Raw genomic sequence first — 19946 nt, 5'->3', positions numbered from 1 at the left:
CCCTCTTCCAGCCGTTGCTGACGCATCACTTCATTTCTTGGCACATTACCACCACCTGCCTGACTGTGACCCACGGGCATGAACTTGTGTGTGCACACAAGACAAATAAACATGGGATACTCTCTTCCTTCCAACTGCTCTGTTTGATCTGACTACGTGCTGTTCTGTAAACCTCAAATTCTCTACACACGAGACACAGTGAACACTGCCTGGAGTATTTAATTTCGTAGCAGATACTGCTGTAGTTTATGTGAGTCTGGACGGACCTACTACCTTCAGGCTCATGAACATGTCATTCATTTATTCTGATTTAAAGCCGTCCGAGTGAAATGATCTGCATTGCAGCCTTGTACTCAGTTCAATTACATTTTATTTATATAGCGTCAATAACAATACAAATGGTCTCAAGACGCTTTACAACATCCGGTCTGAAACCCAGCCTGAAGCAAGCCTGAAGGCGAGGGTGGCAAGGAAAAACTCCCTTTTAACAGGAAGAAACTTAGAGCAGAACCCAGCTCATATGGAGGGACCCATCTGCCTAAGGCCGGCCGGGTAGAGAATGTACTCTCTGTCTATAATGATTTAATGCAAGGTGACTTTCTCTGCCTATTTATCCCTCATGCACTCAGCAAATATGTCCCGAGTATATTACAGGTATCCATCACACAGAAGATTCACGGACACTGATCAAGCTTTTGTCACAATCAGTTCTTCTATAAAGGGGAATGAGAGTGATTTACAGGTTTACACACCTAAAGGTTATACTAGTTCATGCTACTACTGCAGCATCTAACATACACAGGAACCATTTTGAAGCCACACTGTAATGCAAATGATATGAGCATATACAGTGTATATATACATAAGTGACTGACAGTCTTAACTCCAGCAGAGGACAGGGCAGCAGAGTGGGGTCAGACCAGACCACAGATGTACCAGCCAAGAGAGCAAGCTACAGTAGCTGCACGGGCACCGAGCCCAGATGAGGTTGAGGGGACGCAGGGGCAATGTGAATTAGATACAGAGATAAAGTGATGGATAACTACAAGAGTGACAGATGAAACAGAGGATGCGCATTAGGAGAAAGGCACAAAGAGGACAGCAGAGAAAGACAGGGGAGCACAGTGGGGAGAAAGACTATAGGCAGAAAGACAGTGACAAAAAAAATAAATAAAAAAGGCTGAGTGAACACACACAAGAAGGAAACAGTACACTGGAAACACGGGCAGAGATGGATTCTACAGGAGATCATAACACCAGGAAAAAGACTGGACACCACTAAAGGGAATGGCGCCAGATGGTAAAACAATATCCTCAAAGAAATGATTCACAGAACTTTTATTACCTTTGTCCCTGCTCATTTTGCAGTGCAACTGTATTAAAAGTATAACCCTATTAAAAAAAAGAAAGGGCCGAAGTTTTGAGCTCACACAAAAAAAAGGAACAGAGATTGAGCTGAATAACGGACAAATTCAATTTGAGTCAATATAAAAACATAGATCTAAAAATATATATACTGGGTAGAGGGGGTGAAAACACTGTATGTGTTTTGTGAGTATCTGTATTGCATTTATTTCTCATATAAAAGTCTATCATACAAGTCAGTAATGAGATTTAGGCATGGACATGTCACCTTCACTCTCATCATATGGGAACACAACACAGAGTTGTGTTCTCCTCCAGTTGTCTGTTTAGGATCTAGTAGGATCACCAGCACACTCCCAGGTATAGCATAAGGTTACTGTTGTGGATGTCTTTGGTGTTTCACTGGAGAACAAAAAAGTGGCAAGCAAATAAGAATATCCTTGAGTTTTGTGATGCTTCTGAATAAGAAAGCATCTACTGTGATGCTCAACAACGGGGAAGAAAGAACATTAACAAAAAGATTCGGAAATGCAAGTTATCTCAGTGAAATCAATGTGCAGGGTAACAAAGTTGATTTCTGTGATACGTCAAATAATCAGTCTTCCGCTGGGATCATACTATTACTTCCAAAAGTAAGTCCAGGTTTTGGAAGCAACCTCCCATGATCTATTTTTCCATTCGCTTAGTTTCATTCGTTAAAGCATGAATCTTACATCAACTGTGGATCTTCTTTCTTTGCTTTCTTGCGTCATTGTGTTTAGAAAGCCATTTTTTTTACTTTGTGGGAGTAAACACATCATCCTGAGAGCGCTGTGTGGCTGGTAGGTGCACTGAAATAACCTGGTTACAATCAGTGTGAAGTGTGATTTCATAAACGTCACATATGCAAGAAACTAGGTTTGTGTAATCTGTGAAGGGAATTGGGTTCCCTAGCCCTGCTTTCTTGGCCAACCAGGTTTCAGATGAGGTTTTTGCTTTTGCTCAACGTGACAAAAACATGGGACAATGTCATATCCTGACTGATGCTACAGTTAAGATAAGAAATTCTTTCCAAATAGAGGTGTGCATAGGGGCAAAATCTGACAGTGGATCTGCTAGTTCTGCATGTAAACACGTTACTATTGTTCTATGACTAACTGGGAAATTCTGAAAAAGTGACTAATGCTACTTCTGAGGCAGAATAAATTGAGAGTGGGACAATACTGACGCCAGTACGCCATCCTAAACAGCTCCAGTAAAGATGCTCAGCAGCAAACAAAAGAGGACTACGCATGTGTGAAGGTGGGAAACTGCGTGAGTGTGAATGAGGAAATTGCTGAGTAAGACCAAACAAGCTCCATCTTCTCTCCATGATTAAAAATATGAAAAGAAGGTTTTTCAGGGACACAAAAGAGAGAAAGTGTTACAGCATGCCTCTGCTCTGTTGCCGAAGACAGGATTAACCCTCTCAACCCTTCCCTGATGTGCAGTTATGTCATCATTCTCACCAGATCTGCGAACACGGACACATTAAACAAGTTTTGTCATGGAAACCACGCAATTTGCTTTTAACGGGAACTGACAGACATAATTCAGAGTGAGTTCATAGACTTTGGTTCCTCTTTATCTTCTATGAGAAAAACAACAGTCAAGACAGAGAATGTTGTTAATAGACAGCAAGCTCTCAAAGCACTCAGGTGCATTTAACTCAACTCCTAGTGCAACAACAAAGTGCTCGTTTACAAAACTGGAAGCACAAATCTGAGTTGGCAGTGCCACAAAAATCAGTAAAATAAGTCAATGAACAGATGAACAGTTGAATAAATGGAATGAGTTTAATTCACCAGCGAGAAGAATGCCAAAAAAGAGAAGGGGGCTCTGAGAGACCTTTAAATAGAACTGAATCCACGAGAGCGCACAAAGGAATCCAGACTGCCAGTAAATTGGGAATGTCAGGAGGCCAAATTGAAGCGTTGATTAGAGGCCGAGCGTACAGCTTCCTGAACAAAGAGTGAAGGAGATGAAGATTGTGGAGGATTATCTTGCTCTCATTCATTACAAAGCTGCAGAGTGATTGGATAGCCTTGCTAATAATACTGGACCTGTGGGTCCATGAGTGTGTGTTGGTGGCAGATTTAATAAATGAAAACAATGATGTTCTGAATCAGTGGTCACCAAACACTGAAGTGTCAGAATCTTTTTACAAACACTATGTTCCACAATGCTTTCATTTTTCCTATAAAACCCTCTTCCAAAGAAGGCACTTGTGTCTGGGAAGAGCGGGGCTCACAATCATAGTCTTGTCTGTGGCAGCACTAAACATGGGATTTATGGGTTTGTAAAAAGCAACTGCTGAGCTTTCAAAAACCGATTTCAGCTCCAAAGCCTTTCTTTCTCCCATACATTGCTTCTTTGAATCTCTGCTGGCCGGTGTTGTGCTTCATAATGACTGCAAAGCAAAATGGATCCAACAAAAGGTGCTTCAGTGCTGTTATGGGCAGTTTTCTTGACATTAATTGCAATTAAATGAGTCTCATAGAGATTGACCTGCTTTTAAAAAATGACAATGAGGTAACACAACGTACAGCTCTGTGATACACACACGCACACACACACACACACGAACACACATGGGATGGAGTAGATGAGTGGAAATGGATCGGTCCTGACAGAGAGGCTGGATAAATAGGGAGATAATCAGGTGTGAAATCACTGTGGTTTTCTTTCTGCAGTAATTCAGTCAGCCTCTCATCTTCTCTCAGCATTGGAGTCACTTAGTTTTTACACAAAACCATTGCAACTAATAGCAGGGTTTTACCACACATACTAGCAGTACATTTGGGAAATACTAACAGGTCAGCTCCCTCCGGTATGTGCCTTCTTCCTGAGGAGCTCCAGCATTCAGGGTTTCATAATCTTCGTCTCCCACTGTGGCCTTGCAGATCAGTAACTTCCTGTCCATCCCTCTCCCTGTTTACAGCTTCCTATCTCATCATCCATCTCTCTGTAGCCCAGGTTTTGTACAATTACATGAATGTGAACTGCAGTGTGTTGGAGGCTAAATGGAAATTATTATTAAAAAAAAATATGCAATGAAGAAACATTTATAATGTTCTACAACAAAAGAATCACTAGACATTTGTTAAGCCAGTTAGCAACTTTGACACTATCTGGTTGTTAGCTGGCTGGCTAGAAGAAATAGTTACTTGCAAATTTGCACAGAGAAACAAATGCACGTGCTACGCCCAGGTAAAAAGTCTGTCTAGTGGGCAGTGTGGTTGCAAGCAACCTAGTTCTAGCTAGTTCTGCTGCATCTGTTACCACAAGACTTGTTTGTCTCCAGCGTGTCACACTGTTAATTCATATTACTGGATGTTCTTAATGAACCAGTGCACACAAAGAGAAGAAATTAAGCAAACAACTTGTCAAGAGGACACTCGTTTTCCCTTTTGAATGATGAACACAGACAACTGCTACTTGCTGGTACGGACAGTTCTTTCCAGCAGGTCATTGGCTGTAGTCTTAACAGTGTGTTCAAGTGGAAATTTTCGGTCCAGACACCGTAGACGTGAGGAGACGCCACAGTCAGCCTTCACTGCTGGTAGTTCTTTGATGTAGGTTTGGTGTGTCTGGGCCTTAATATACCATATCTCAATCATATCGCATTCTTGCTGAGAGAGACGGGGCTAAAAAGCTGCCGCTCTGACAAGTCACACTAACCACATCGCACACACGAAGCAGTATTATTGTGCTTATTTAACAGACAAAGACGATTGGTTATTCTGCATACTATATAAAAAGTAACAATGTTTTTTTGTTTGTTTTTACACCACACTACTATATCTGACAAAATTAGAGATGACTAACTTGGTGCTGATATTTGAATGAAGCAAAGGAACCGCATCAAATGTGTGTAAAAGACACAATTAAGAGTAAAATGCACAAAAGATGTATATATGTAATATCACATTTATGTCATAGGTCACTTTTATGAAAATGCATCATCAAACATAAGCTGCTTTAAGTGCACATCTAATTTCTCTTTCTGACCGGTTCCTTTACACTGAGGCTTCTCCTTCACCCAAAAGAGGCTGAATAGTTTATTAGTGAACCAGGGTGAACCAGTCAATAAAGTTCTCTGTGTAATGTAACACCGTCAGAATCCTGCTTTTAATATCTTTCAGGACCTCAGGTGAAGGTGTTGGCAGTCTGGTTGCTATAGAGACAGCTGAATTTCTGTTTCTGTTACTCTTATCAATAAGGAAAGCCCTGGTTTCCTAGATAGGGTGGAAGTTACATCTGGAATGCGCTAATGTAAAAATGTTTATTCATTTGTTATTGACATTATGTCCTTTAATGGGTAAAACTAAGTGAATGTCATGCACTTGTCACAGTCCTCGTTAGTGAGCACCCCAGGGTGCTGGGAACAATAAAAGCCCATGAATGTGGTGGAATCGGTGAGTAAAAACACATGAAACAATAGAAGCAAAGTCAGAGCGAAGACACACAACAGGCAGTAGCCACACCATCACTGGAGACACACAGCACATTTCAGGAGTCCTGCAGTGAATCTAGTCTTCAGGAAATTGATCTAATCAAGTCAAGACTTAAATAAAGGATTACGAGAAAGCATCTAAAATAGGTGAACCAGGTCAGCAATGAACCTTGTTACCACCGTTCCAGGACGTCAGACTGTAAATTAAAGTTGTATGATCTACTCTGGCCAAGGCACCACTTACTGTAACAGCAGGTCTTTAGCTATTTTAAGTCGGCTACCTTAAGTGCGGGAAAGGTTACTCCCAATTTTTTTCTCAGAAGTGCTTGAATGAAATAGCCGTACTGAAGTGGACCCTGAAGTCACCGTTATTCTGCAGAATTATGACGGATTACTGTATTACAACACGGAGAAGCCATGGCTCTATAAATGGTCATGTTAGCCAGTTGATAAATACTAATTATTCTGGTTGTTACTGTTGATGTTAGCAAGCTAACATGAGCTGTTAGCTCAAAACACAGCTGTGCCTAAGCGGAGCCTCACAGAGCTGCAAGATCTGCTGCAGACCGTTAGCTTAGTCAAACAATAAAGTCAAAATTCTTATTACTATTTTCTGGACTTTTACATTTTAAAGTTTTGAAATCACATTCCACCATATATTGTCTTTGCCTTTGAATGTGTATGTAAAACATTAACTCACTTTACTAATCAGTTTTGTCCTCAGCTCTTCATTGCCACAGTCTGAAGTCTGAATCACGCTCCTTCATTCATCCATCATTTATCAGTTTATGTGACCTCCACAGAACTGACACCAGTGGCCTGACAGGACTTTCAATTTGCCCCTTGCTCACTCTTTCCACCTCTCATCAACCCTAATTTCTCTCCCTCTGTCTTTGTCTTACCAGCCTGTCTCTGTCACTCTTCATTCTAGCTGTCACTGAGACTGGTGATTATTCCCACATCTCACTGGTGTCTCTGTCTCTTTGCCCATATATTTTATTTATCTTTACACAGTCTCTCCATTCTTCTTTTTACTCACTCCTGATCCTTCATTTGTACCCTCTTTTTGTCAGGAGCCATTTTTTCCTGAAAGCATATGAAAATTCTTCTTTTCTCAGTCCTTTTGTATTATACGTGTTATTCTGTTTGTCTTTGTTCTCTTACACATCACCAGTACCCCCAGTCTTTTTTTCTTTCTCTGCCTTGTTTTATTTTTTTCTCCTTTTCCCTCTCTTCAACTCATCTCTGCTGTTAAATATTTGATCGTGAGCTCACTGAAATGACACCACAGTTCCCTGCTGGAGCTGAGGGTGTTTCGGTTTCAAAGCGGAAGATGTAGACGGAAACACGCTGCAATATAAAACGTAAATCTGAACTTTTCCTGTTTCATTTAATCTTGTTGGGCAGTTTGAGAACATTTGAACACAGATGTCCTTGGTGCAATAAGTAAAGATGAGTGAAGTCACAGAACACAGGAGCAAAGCCAGGCTTCCAGCCAACACGGAGTTAAGACAATTAGCATCTGAAATGTGCTGTGTGTAATTTATAATGCAGGTGCAAACACAAAATGCTCTATCAATTTTGGATTGATTATGCACATAAACTGAACTGAACTACGTTAAAAGTGCTTTTTGAAGGGTCTCAAAATCTGTCTTTGGTTGCATAAGAAAAACACAAAGCATAAACTTTTGCTTGGGTGTCTGAACAGTGAGTGGTGGCGCTATTCGATCTTTTACTGTGGTCATGTACTCCTGAAAAAGCTGTGATACAACCGCAACTGCTTCCATTTTACTGCAGCGTGCTACACCTACACTCCTAGAATCTGGGGTTACAGCATGTAACCAACATCAGCTGCGCTGGTGGGTGGCAGCAGTAATGCACCTTCATGTGGGTTTGCCAAATGCCAGTAAAATCCAAAAAAAGAGGCAGGTAGGCGGTATGTTTATTAGCTGGCTGTTAACGAAGTGTGTCAGACCAGAAATAAGTGGACATTTAAAGCATTATGTCTACTTCAGCCTGGGTCATGCCACATGCTAGTAGCACATATTATGGCTTTCATCAAGCAGAATTTGCTGCTGGCAGTATTTGCATCCAAATAAGATGTCCACATTTCTCACCAGTGGGCACTTCTGGGGGAAAAAAATACATTTTATGTTCTGGGCTATTTTGAGGAGTTAACTAGAAAAGGCTCCCTGGCATAAAAACAAAGAAGGCAATCCAAGCTGCAGCTGTGAAAAATGCTTCCCTGACAAGGAAAAAAACATCTAAGAAGTTACTCATGGATGTGCACAGGAGCCAACACTTCAGAGGGAGAGAAAACAGCCAAAGAGAGAGAGAGGAGTGTGCACATGTGACAGTAAAATGCAGAGGGAGACAAATCAGGGGGGGGTATGAAAAGACATTATGCCTGAGGCTAGCAGCTAAGTTAAACTAAATCGCTAACCCACTGACCCAAATATCACACAGCCAGCAGTTTGTGTAAAATTCTGAGCACTGGTGCCAGACTGGCACAATGGAAGCTGAGTCACTGAGGCAAACAGGACAATACGTGATTTAAAAACAGATGATAAAAATACCTGCAGTAATGCAGAAGCCATTACTGTCTAAATTAGTTTAGACAGTTTCACAAGTCTGATAGACTAATATCTCAAAAGCTTTGAAGATAAAACTTGAATTATCTGCTTGACTTTAACACATCAAGAGGCAGTTGAGAATTTGTTTTTTCTTGCGATCTTTTGTGAAGCACCCAACACTTACACCCGAATTCCTATCAAGAACAAGGGCTACATCTTCCAAAAAGCTGATGAATAGCAGCTTACTTTCTTGGTACGTCAGGGCGGCGTGACCTTCATGTAAACTAACTAGACAGGAATGGATCCCTGCTCCGTAGTTTTGGTGAATATGTGTCTACATGTAACAGCAGCAGCAGCAGCAGCAGCAGCTGGCTTAGTTCTGACCTGGAGCGTGTAAGCTCATGTGATGCAGACTAAACAGTAGAGAAAAGGGAGGAAGGTCAAAGTGTCAGGCCGGCTTATGGGAGAAAAAAGTGGGTCACTTCTTGCTGACAGATCTGTTGGAATGTGATGCTTGAATAACCCTGCGTTTGTGATTTTAGCTATGAAGTATGAATTAATCCCTGCCAGAGAAAACCCAGTCTCAGTGCTTGTGTCTGCCATATAGAGCTTGTAGTGTTTGTCTGCTGCAAGTGCCACATTTCTTTCAACAGAGAAGTCCAGCAGTTTTATACCTGTTTGCCATTCTTCACACCTTCCAGTAAAAACAGACAGAAAGTGGTGGTGTAGATGTGCATGTGTTGCAATGCAGTTTTGAAACTTCTGCAACAATCTGCCTTCTGAAATCCACTCAGGAAACTGATCAGCTGAGTGTCAGTCACGCTGCCTCAGTCACATCATCATCCCACACAACTGTTCCACTAGCTCGCTCTCCTTATTGTTCAAACCCTCCCTCTCACTGCCTTTGTGTTGGGTTTACATCCTACTCCAGATAAAACTTCACTTCCTGCCTTTACAGATGTTTCAACTATGGCAGTTTTTCATTTCATTTAGTCCATCTCCGCCATGTCTTTCTTGTTTGTCTTTCCTTGTTTTTAACCCAACTTCCCTATTCAACAATGCTTTCTCCTCTCTTTGCTTCCCTCACAGTCTATGAGGCAATGACGAATAGGACCGTCACGTGTGTGTGGCTGACATTGGTTTCTACTGGTGAATCATATCACAGCTGTTCAATAATCAACCTTTTAGCTTTTCCATCTCACCAACAGGACATAAATTAACCATGTAACCGAGGTCAAAATGAATCCAAGAAATTGGATGCATATGGTTTCGATAGCACTGAGCTCCCAGCAGTTGTGTCTCATTATTCAAAAATGAAGTTATTTTCTGGGTGGTTTGTAAATTGGCGGATAAGGAAGGCTGTGTTGAACTGCCTGATTCTGCAGTGGAATTTGGTACAATGTGTGCTCGAGGAGAAAAGAACGGAAGAAAAGAGAGAAAGTGGCACATATCAGGGCTAAAGCTACGACAGCTCTCATTGTAGCGAATCAAAGCATCCCTAATTGGTACAATTATAGAGGGAGAAAATACAGAAGTGTGTGTGAGTGACAATCACACACACACACAACCACACATTAGGTATGCATGCTTCAAGGTAACAAACTAAATTAGGTACACATGTAGTTTATGTAATGTAGCATCAATTAAGTGAAATATACTGTATCTGGCAGACAGAGCTCAGCTCACAAGGAGAAAGAGGAAGAGAAAATCCTTTGAAGTAAGAGTGCTGGAAGGATGAATAATTTATAGCACGTTTACAGGATAATGCAGCTTCAACCTCTCTCAGCATTTATTTGCATTAGTGCTTATTACACATACTTATCTGTCCCTGATTGCTCTGCGCGATCTTACAGAAACCACCAAGTGCTGTTGGCTTTATGTCTCACTGGTGTGTTGTGTTACTGCAGGAATGGGAGCAATGATCTAAGGTGGAGCAAAATGATGATCATGGTGCAACGGGGCCGAGCCGGAGTGATGAGAAAAACAAACAGTGTGACGAGGAGCCGGTGAGTCTATAAATCTCTTTTTAATACCCCGCAGTCATGTTGTTTCCTCTCACAAACAATCCGATAGTCACTTCTCGTATGAAGCCCTGTTAGATAAAGTCATTACTAAAGTACCTAGAGGATACTTTCATGACCAGACACACACACACACACACACTTATAGACACACAGACAACAGATTTATCTGTTACATTTGTCTACACGTACAGTCATGCACAAAGGACACACTAAGCCACTACCATAAAAAACAGCTAAATGTGATACAATGTCTTTTCTTCAGCTGACCACACAGTCATGGTTTGCCATTCACACACACTCATCCACTCAGAGACAGACGGCAATTATGACTTCATTCCCACTGTTTGAGTCATCTGCGGGGCAGACGAGCCGATTCAGTCTAAAACTGATATTGAACCAAGCTGCCACACAGCCTGTAATCACACCCTGTTTGCCCACTCTGCATCAAAGAGAGCGTGCCTGAGGCTATTTACTTCACCTTTGACTAACATCTAGAGATATTACTCTCACCACAGCCTTTGCAGCAAATTCAAAAGAGCGAATGAACCTCTAATAACCCAAAAAGACCTCTCAGCAATGGATGTTTGAATGGAATCAGAAACCAAAAGCATTGTTTTAGATTTGGTGGCCCAAGTGGATTTCCCCTACCTTAAGCCTTTCTCAATAAAGCCTTTGTCTCTATCTCTCTGCACACATGTGATTTCATTTACTTTGTTTATGAATGTGGCTGTGCATAGCTGTATAATAAAGTACCTGTTTAGACTGATTTCTATCAAAGCACAACCGTTTTAGAGCCTGGTTGTTTCAAAAAGCTAAACCGTTTGGTGAATTTGAATCTCTGTGGAATGAAATGATGAAGCGTGATGACAAGATAATACCAGAGGAGTAAAAGGCTTAGGAGAGACATGACAAGAATAAGCTATTGTGTCAAGATAAAGTAGCCTACTGTGTTAGTGTGTAGTCACTACAGCTGGTATTTTGCTAAGATGTTCAGATTTTTTTATTGTACCATTTTCTGTTGTGTATATACAGACAGACAAACCCTCAGTGACGTGTTTTGAAGCGCAATGTGGAGTCTCTGGCTGCCTGCATCTTGCCAGTGCCTGACTCCACCTAACTTTGCGGCTATTTCAAAAATGGGCAAAGAAGTGTAGAATGAGTGGAGCATTGGCGGGCGGGTGAAGCCAAGGGAGACAGCTAGCAACTTGAGACAGCACACAACTACCAAATGTCCACACCGTTAATTATGCATAACTTTAAAGGGGACATCGGATGCCCATTTCCACAAGTTGATATGTTTATTTCAGCCCTTTTCACAGTGAGCCGTTTTGGTGCGATCCCGCTCCCTCCTGAGAATTAGCTCCTGTTACACCCCCCCTCTAACAGTGTTGCCTTGGCAACTGTTCAGTATATCGGTAGAGTAAGGCAGTGCGGAGCTCTGAAGCCACATCAGTCCATCTATTGGTACCGGAGTTGAACCCAGAACAACAGGAGACCACAAAGAAGTTCGGCAATAAAAGTTTGAACAAGACGTTTCTGAATGTTTGGTGAACTCAATGCTACTTTGAGCTAACTCGACGTTGAAATGAACGTGATGTTTACTTTAGAACAGTTTATTGACAGCTACGCTACGTGTCTGTGGTTCAGTTAACGGTCACAATAAGCAGATTTTCTGGTAAATGTATGCTAAGTAACGCTACTTTGCTCTTGTTTCTCCTGAGGCTGGGATTTGGTGTAAAGACACCTGTGAGCCTTTACAGCCGAGCAGCTTACTTGCCAGTATCGCTTCATTGTGGATGTGTATCCGATATTTGCTGAAAGGAAATGTGGCTTCGCTAGCGTGGTCGTTACCTGTGTTCAGTGGATGGAGGGGCAGTCTGAAGCCGAGCAGGGACAGAGCACAGGGGCGGGCTAATGTTCAAAGCAAATGATTAACGTCACAAATGAGTTAAATTTTAAACGGTTTGCTGAATGACACATTTTCACTCTCAGGCCATTGCCACAGACATGCCACAGACATGCCACAGACTTGCCACAGACCCTACTAAATGTAGAAAAAGGTCCAAAAGTAAGAATTGCATCTGATGCCCCCTATTAATATCCAGCCTCAAGTGGCTGTTTGGAGGAACTATCACACTTCAGCTTTATTTTTTAACCTCAGAAGTTGCCACTTGGTTGTTATGATCAGACCTGGAGTCTTATTTATTCTGACCACAAATGTGTTTGTTTTTTTTTTTCGTATCTCTTCTCTTACACTAGCATACACATCAGCATGAGCCTTTCAACCCTCTCTCCCCTGCGTTAAGCTTTGAACATTTCCTACAGTCAAAGCTCATTTCACAGCATGAAGCTTATATGCTCATAGAAGTGAGCGCTTTGAAAGACCATATATTCTCCATATTCTCCAAGATGTCTCGTCACACAGAGTCACCATGACTGGCTCCATCAATGAAAATTAGGTGAAAACTGTGCACTTCAAAATGCATTTAGGCAAACTAGAAGATAAGAAAGTCTTAAAAAAAAATCCATATTCTAGTTGGCCAGCTGCAATTTCGGTACAACAACATCCAATTTAGAACTGGGTTACGGCTTTTGATGTCATGGTGTCCCTTGAGAGCCGTGAACTTCTAAGGAATATTTCAAAAAGAAATCTGAGATGATTGGGCAAAGAGAAATCAGACGTATCAAACTACAAAGCGAGATGGGTTTCCTTTTAGCTTTCTGCCGGATTAACGGACAAAAACACACCCTGTTAGGATATCAAATAAGACCCATGGGGTTCTGCAAACTAAGAGGGAGGGAGACAGTCAGAGTCACATCATAAGCATGTTTTCATAACAAACGCTTTCCCTTCCTGGCAGGTGTGTGCGCATCTGTGTAAGTGTCCGACACGTGTGCCTAAGTGTGCTTTTAACAAGCTGTTCAAAAAGTCACTGTTTATAGACTGCAATGGGAGGGAGAGACCATGTCTCATAACACCATAACATGCACAAGCACACAGACAGTGAGATGTCCTGATAGCAACTAAACTCTAAACTAAGCTGCTGACTAAGAACTCACCTCCTGCTTTTCTACAGAAATGTACTTATTGTAAGCTGACATGACAACATTGTGATACAGTTCTTGAGAAAGATGACACAACCAATAAGTATTTGGCGCAGAACAAAGAGACAATAGTGGCCATAGCAATCACTGATCACTCAAGCAGCTAAAATAGAACAGAGTAACAGAATGGAAAATGAGCTCCACGAGCAGTTTATGAGGCTCTAAAAAGTACTCAGCTCAAAACAGTGGTAAGGCAACCACCATCTTGGGGTGATAATGTAACTTATTGTCCCGATATTTGAATGTTCAATAATATAAAATCTGTCCGTCTTTGACAACTAAACTAAACAGAAAAATCTAATTCCCAGTCCTGGTCATCTATAAGCAAAGCGTTAGTGTAAAGACGATTTCTGTTTAAAGAACCAGGGTGTAGGATTTAGTGGCAACTAGTGGTGAGGTTGCAGACTGCAACTAACTGATTATCCACACCTCTGTAAGTGTGTAGGAGAACCTACAGTGTCCGCCAATTAAACATAAACATAAACACGTGAAAGGCCCCGTCTAGAGTCAGAGTTTTGGTTCATCTGTTCTGGACTGTAGTAAAAACATGGCGGGCATATATAAGCTAAACAAAAACCACAAGAATTTGTAGTTGCAGGCAATTATACACCAACTGATACACCATCTCAAATATTATATTGCATTTCTGCTAATAGATTCCTAAATCCTACACACTGCTCCTTAAAACCTCTGAACCTCAACCAATTCAACTTTTCTTTAAGAGATGCTGGTGCTTTCCACTCCAGCGTGTTGCATAATCAGTGTTGCAGAATATGTGGATTTCTGTTTTGCAGCTGAACTTGAACTAACTCTCACACCGTTTGCTGCCGGAGAAAGTGTGTCAAATCTGCAATCTCTGTGTTTCCAGAGTTACACAACATATTGTAAATCTTACCACAACCTAAGGCGTGTGGTGACATGTCTAAATCAGACTGGGTTAGTATGTTTGCTAGTCTTCTGTCAGCAGCCACATTTTGCAAGATGATTTAGGAGTAATAGATTTTTTTTTCGATTAAAAGAAGAAAAAGCTTTTCCTCACTTTACATTTGAAAACACAATCAAATTTACGAATGGATTTGATGAAATCGTAACATACTGGGTCATGTTCATAATGTGTTATGTCATCAGAATGTGATTACTTACGATCCAAGCCGTTGATGTACTTCATGGAGATCTCACAATGTCCCCACACAGCACTGACAATGGGATACAGCTTCTTTCCTTTCAGCCCTCTAAATGCAACTCCTAAATACTGTCCATCCACCATAAAGCTAAGTGTCCCCTCATCCATGTCCAGAATCACTAGCAAAGAGTCCGGCAGAGTGAATGACTCCTCTGGCTCCAGAAAACAAGGATAAGAAGGCAGCGAGCTGTGGGCTCTGTTCTTGCTGTCATGGTAGAGCCTATTACGTCCTAGATCCCAGCCCCAGGACTCACAGTCTGACCCTACTAACGCTGTGTACCCAACAGAATGTAAAGGAGCATCCGAGGTTGCAACCCCAACCACAGCGTGGGTGCCTCGCTGCCTCGCAGGCCAGTGGATCTTCCACACATGGAGACCCCGTGTGTACCCAACTCGCCCCCGGATGCAGTCCGTGCTCTGAGCGACCGGGTGGCGGTGAAACGTCAACTTATCCTCCTCTTTGATGAAGATGTTGAGGGAGCGGTCATCAGGGTTCCACGCGTGACGGAGCATGGTCTCCGGTCCAGCACATGGCATGTCAAGCAGAAGATCCAACCTGGGAGGCTTGGAGAAATCTGGGCCCCTTAGCTCCGGGTGCTGCCGACGATGAGCCGTGGGCCGGTAGGACGGAGAGCCGCCGCTTTCCCCACGACCATCTACTGATTTAATGCCGCCAGAGATCTTCTGGCCCATGGCTGCGACGGAAGGGTTGACAGAGAGATGAGTGTTTGTGCAGGTGGATGCTGCGCTGTGATGAGCTTGACGTTACCTCATCAATGCGGTGAAGCTAAGGTGAGAGTTCCTTACTGGAGAGTGGTGAAGGAAGGCGAAGGAGGAGGTAATAAATGAACGATGATCTGGTTTCATGCCACAAATTTCTTCCGAAAAACAGAACTGCTGCCACTCCTGTTGAGAAAAGGACAAGAAAGACAGAGTTAAAAAACTACTTGGATTGCGGTTCCCTAGCTGTCAGCAAAACAGGAGAAGCAGTACAAGAGACACAAACAATGGTGACAGAAAGGGAAGAGAACTGAAAGAGCCGCATGCTGGTGGCAAAACTCCTCATCTCACAGATGTTGTATGGCTTTGTCTTCATAGGAATAAACAATGAACAGGATGAACACATACGCACACTGGCACAAATACACATACATTTCCTCTGACTCATCCTACAGCCCACCCCCCCAGCAGTCTCATGCGGCAACACCAGTACGTGCATCCAAACATTCCCCAGTTGTGCAACGTAGCCCAGATCTGAACCGGGCACACTCTAATTTAGGGTAATGTAATTTTAATGAGTATCGCCTGAGTCTGCAAAAATATCAGCAGAAGGAAAACTAAAGCACCAGGTAATAATTTATTTTCAATCCTCTGTGTAACAGAGTTGAAACGTCAACTTGACTTTTGGCTTTGTTTTTTCAGAATGCGTTTTCCACTTCTATGTCACATTCAGTGTAATTTCTGAGTTTCCCGCGTGGGTGTTATAGTTTTAGGTTAGATCTTGGTCAGTTTCAGTTTAATTTACTTCCACTTTTGGTTTATTTGGTGTAGAGAAGACACTGTGTTTATAAACTTATAAACTTTACAAACTTGTGATCATTGCTCATTATTCACTTGTACCATGTTTATTTTACCATTTATTTTGCTCTGACTGTGCTATAGCTGGTTTTAATTTAATAAGTTGACTCAGCCACATAACGTTTGTTTGAATATTAGCTACTAATGACCGATCTTGAAAACACATGCCATAGTTTTAGCATACAGAGCCACTACAAAGATGATGGCACATGCACGCATGTAGATATATATATAGACAATTCTGTGTGGTTAGACTGACATTGTGATCTCTTCCAGGAACAGCAGCTGGTGCTTCCTTTACAGGAAAAGAGTCAGTCACAGTTTGGGCAGACGGGGAAGTGGATCATACAACTCTGCAAGTCTGGTTCTTTTGTTTACCCCACCTGTCACCAGCCACAAAGCATGCTTTTTTTTATGCGTATGCAGAACTGACACTTCTGGTAAGAGTGTCTCACACATCAGGAGTTGTGGTGCATATCTTATTTATACATCAACACTGCACTGTACACAGACATTTTCAAAAAAGTGAAAACGTTACAGCCACAGAAGGTTAATCCTCGTTCTAGTTGACAATACAGTGTTCATCATAATTTACAAGAGAAATGCTTTACTGGTGTATCTTTGTTCAGTGTATTGCCTCAAACATGGACTAATTACTTACAATGTTTTACTCTAAAATATGTGTGCATTAATAATAATAATATACAGTATGTACACTGATAACTAAAGCAGACACACCACAGACTGAGGTCATGGTGTAATTCTGTGTGACATTTCAATGCACTTTATTCACCTTTATTTTTGTAAGGACCTAATGCCTTAACCTTAACCTATTTCGAACAGGAAATCTAAAAACGAAATCTTGATTTTCACCCAGCGCTTCGTTGAGTCAGACAGTGAGGACAGGTTCGTAGACTTTTTTTGTTCACTGTGAATGAGGTCATGGCAGCTGGCAGCCATGACAGCCAATGTGTGCCACTAGCCAGTTTACTCCTCAGCATGAGGGGAGTCAGTGCTCGGACACACACACACAAAGACACGCCACAGACAGCTGCCTCAGTGTGTGTCATCGTGGCTGGCAGGTGGGTTAAGGGTGGACACTGTATGAAAGATTCCAGAGTCACCGCTGCCAAACTTCAGCCAAAGGAAACACCACTCAGTACTCTGTGTGTTTGTACGAGTGCCTCAGCTGGCCCAGTCTGGCCCAGCATGTGGATGACAATCTGGCATTATGGGCTGTCATCAAGGAGGCACTAGACCTGTGACCCCATGTCGTCACGGTCACCGTTGCGTAGTAACCTCGCAAGAGGCTAGTGGTGGGCTGGCACAGCGTCTGCTGTTGCGAATAGCGACAACATGCTTCTACCATCTGTTGTTTACTCTCCCTCCCCGCCTCTCTCCCTCCGTCTTGCTCTTCTTTTGCAACTAAATCTTTTAGATTAGACTGCACTCAGCCCCACTCATTTTCTCCGTACATTCAGCTGGGTTTGACAGGTATGGAGCGGAGGGAAGCCCAAGAGGTGCCACACAGACGGAGACAGAGAGTAGGGTTTAAGCCCGCAAAAAAAACAAAACACCAAAAAAACTTCCATTAACTATTAAACTGCCAATATTAATTGGCATTTTTGTCCAATGTATAGACCTTCCATTTGTCCAAATCTGAAACTATTCTTTTATTATAAAACCAGTTTGAGCTGAGACAAGTTCAGCACAACATTCTGCGAATATGAGACAAAAAGAAGCAAGCAGAAAGTAGACTAAAGGCACCGTGGAAAAGCCTGAGATAAGAAGCAAGATAGAGGGCAGACAAACCGTAGTGTGCACCTGGTGTGTAGGCCGGCTTGATCTGGTCTCTCCTGCTGTACTACTAACAAGCTCCAGTCACCAGAACACTTTTGAGGGAGGTGTGTGCGTTTGTAAGTGTGTAACATTGAATCAGAGGAGGACGCTGTGTGTGTGTGCGTGTGTGTGTGTGTGTGTGTGTGTCTGTCTGTCTCTCACTGACTGTGTTTCATTTAAAACTGTCCAGAAAGCTCTGACTGGGCAGACAGGCTTTGAAGTCACACACACACACACCAACACACACACACACACACACACACCGGCTCACACACCATGATAGGAAACTGCAGGGAAACCACTCATTCATACTGCACCACCCTCTGAGAACAGACTAGAAATGGCTTTTCCACAGAAATCATGTCAAGCTCCCTGCAGGATTCAAAGCACTACGTTTAAATATGACCTTATGATTATCAGAAACCAAGTTTTACACGTAATATTTCAGTATTCAGTATTTCCTGTCCGTGTCTAATTGTCTGCTCACGTCTCAGAGGGTCAATCAAGGACAAGCAGTGAGCCGTAAGGCCAGAAGGGATGAGGACTAATAGCTTAACAGTCATTCAGCCTTCCTGCTTGTCTCTCAACTCATGAATGAGTGTGCATGCGTGTGTGTGTTGTGTCTTCCTCTTAGATAAGCTTATCCAAAGTTATATCCCAGCCACCTGCAGACGGTGACAGCAGCACAAACAGCTGTTGTCTCTCACCACTACTGTACATGGCCATAAAGGGCTTCAGTCAGACACATGCAGTCCAATGTTTGGCATTTGGGAACGATTTTTATTCAATTTCTCACCATGAATGTTATGAGAAGATCGATATCCATCACTCATTTGTTTGTCTCCAAAATGCAAATCCTTTTAAGACATTGTTATTGATTTAGAGCAAACGTGTTATGCCAAGCAACAAAGCCAAACTTAATTCCAGTTAAATTCAATGGCTTACTAAGAGCACCACTGAGACATCCAGTTTGTAAACACAATCAGCTGCATTTCATGAGTCTGTTCCCGTTAACGCAAAAGAACTTCTGCAGTTTTACTCCATAAGTAGTGAGCAAAACAATATGTTTGACTCGTCTATCAGGGGTTGATGAACTCAAACTATTCTAGTTGTGACTTTTGATTGAAGAGCAGAATTAGCAATGTTTTAATTTAAAAATTGTACGCTAACTGATAAGTTGGTGAAGCCTGAAATTCATTACAGAGAGCAGCACAACTCCATTTATCATGAAATCCAGTGAAGCTTGAAAGCAGGCAAAGGCCAAACCAATACCATGTGCCTTATTATGACAGAGACATTGTAGTTTTGCTCAACCTTGTGTTCTTGTTTTGCCTTTTAAGTCAAAGACAATCCGTCATAGGTCTAGGGCCGTATCACTTTATACTACCATTACATAAGTGATTTGAAACCACTCCGACCTTAACTGAACTTTTAATGTCCTGGTAAATTACAGCGACTTTGCCTCACTCTAGTGACGTCTGAAATGAATGAATCACAAAGTGGTCACTTCTTCCACTTTCCACCCCTGAGAGGACATCTGGGCACCACAGTGTGCAAAAAACACGAGCTTACATGCAGCGCCAAATGCACACCGACAAACACAAGCACACATTTATATTATACAGCATGTGTTCATGGTAACAGCTGTACCCACTATATCAAACAAACTACCGTCCTCTCTACATTGCCGGCATTCATTCCTACTAAAGGAATCCCGGGGTAGATGAAAATGCCAGAGCGAGACATAAACTGTACCGTCTGCCTCCTAACAAGAAAAATACAGACTCCAGACTGGGACTTTAAAC

At 42.2% G+C, this 19946-nt stretch overlaps 1 protein-coding gene across 2 annotated transcripts in view; it reads right to left on the bottom strand.

The window, feature by feature from the left end:
• The window catches only part of LOC311488855 (SPRY domain-containing SOCS box protein 4-like), a 66779-nt gene that overhangs the window by 19301 nt on the left and 27532 nt on the right, over positions 1-19946 (bottom strand). For both annotated transcript variants that reach the window (XM_084545712.1, XM_084545713.1), the window contains exon 2: positions 14685-15630. In XM_084545712.1, the coding sequence (XP_084401838.1) occupies positions 14685-15417 (733 nt within the window). In that variant the 5' untranslated portion in view covers positions 15418-15630. The remainder of the gene's footprint in view (positions 1-14684; positions 15631-19946) is intronic.

This window comes from Chelon labrosus (assembly GCF_963514085.1).
Source record: "Chelon labrosus genome assembly, chromosome: 6".
In the NCBI taxonomy this organism is placed as follows: Eukaryota; Metazoa; Chordata; class Actinopteri; order Mugiliformes; family Mugilidae; genus Chelon; species Chelon labrosus.
Note: the sequence above shows the minus strand (reverse complement) of the source record. Positions and strands in the feature narration are given on the sequence as shown.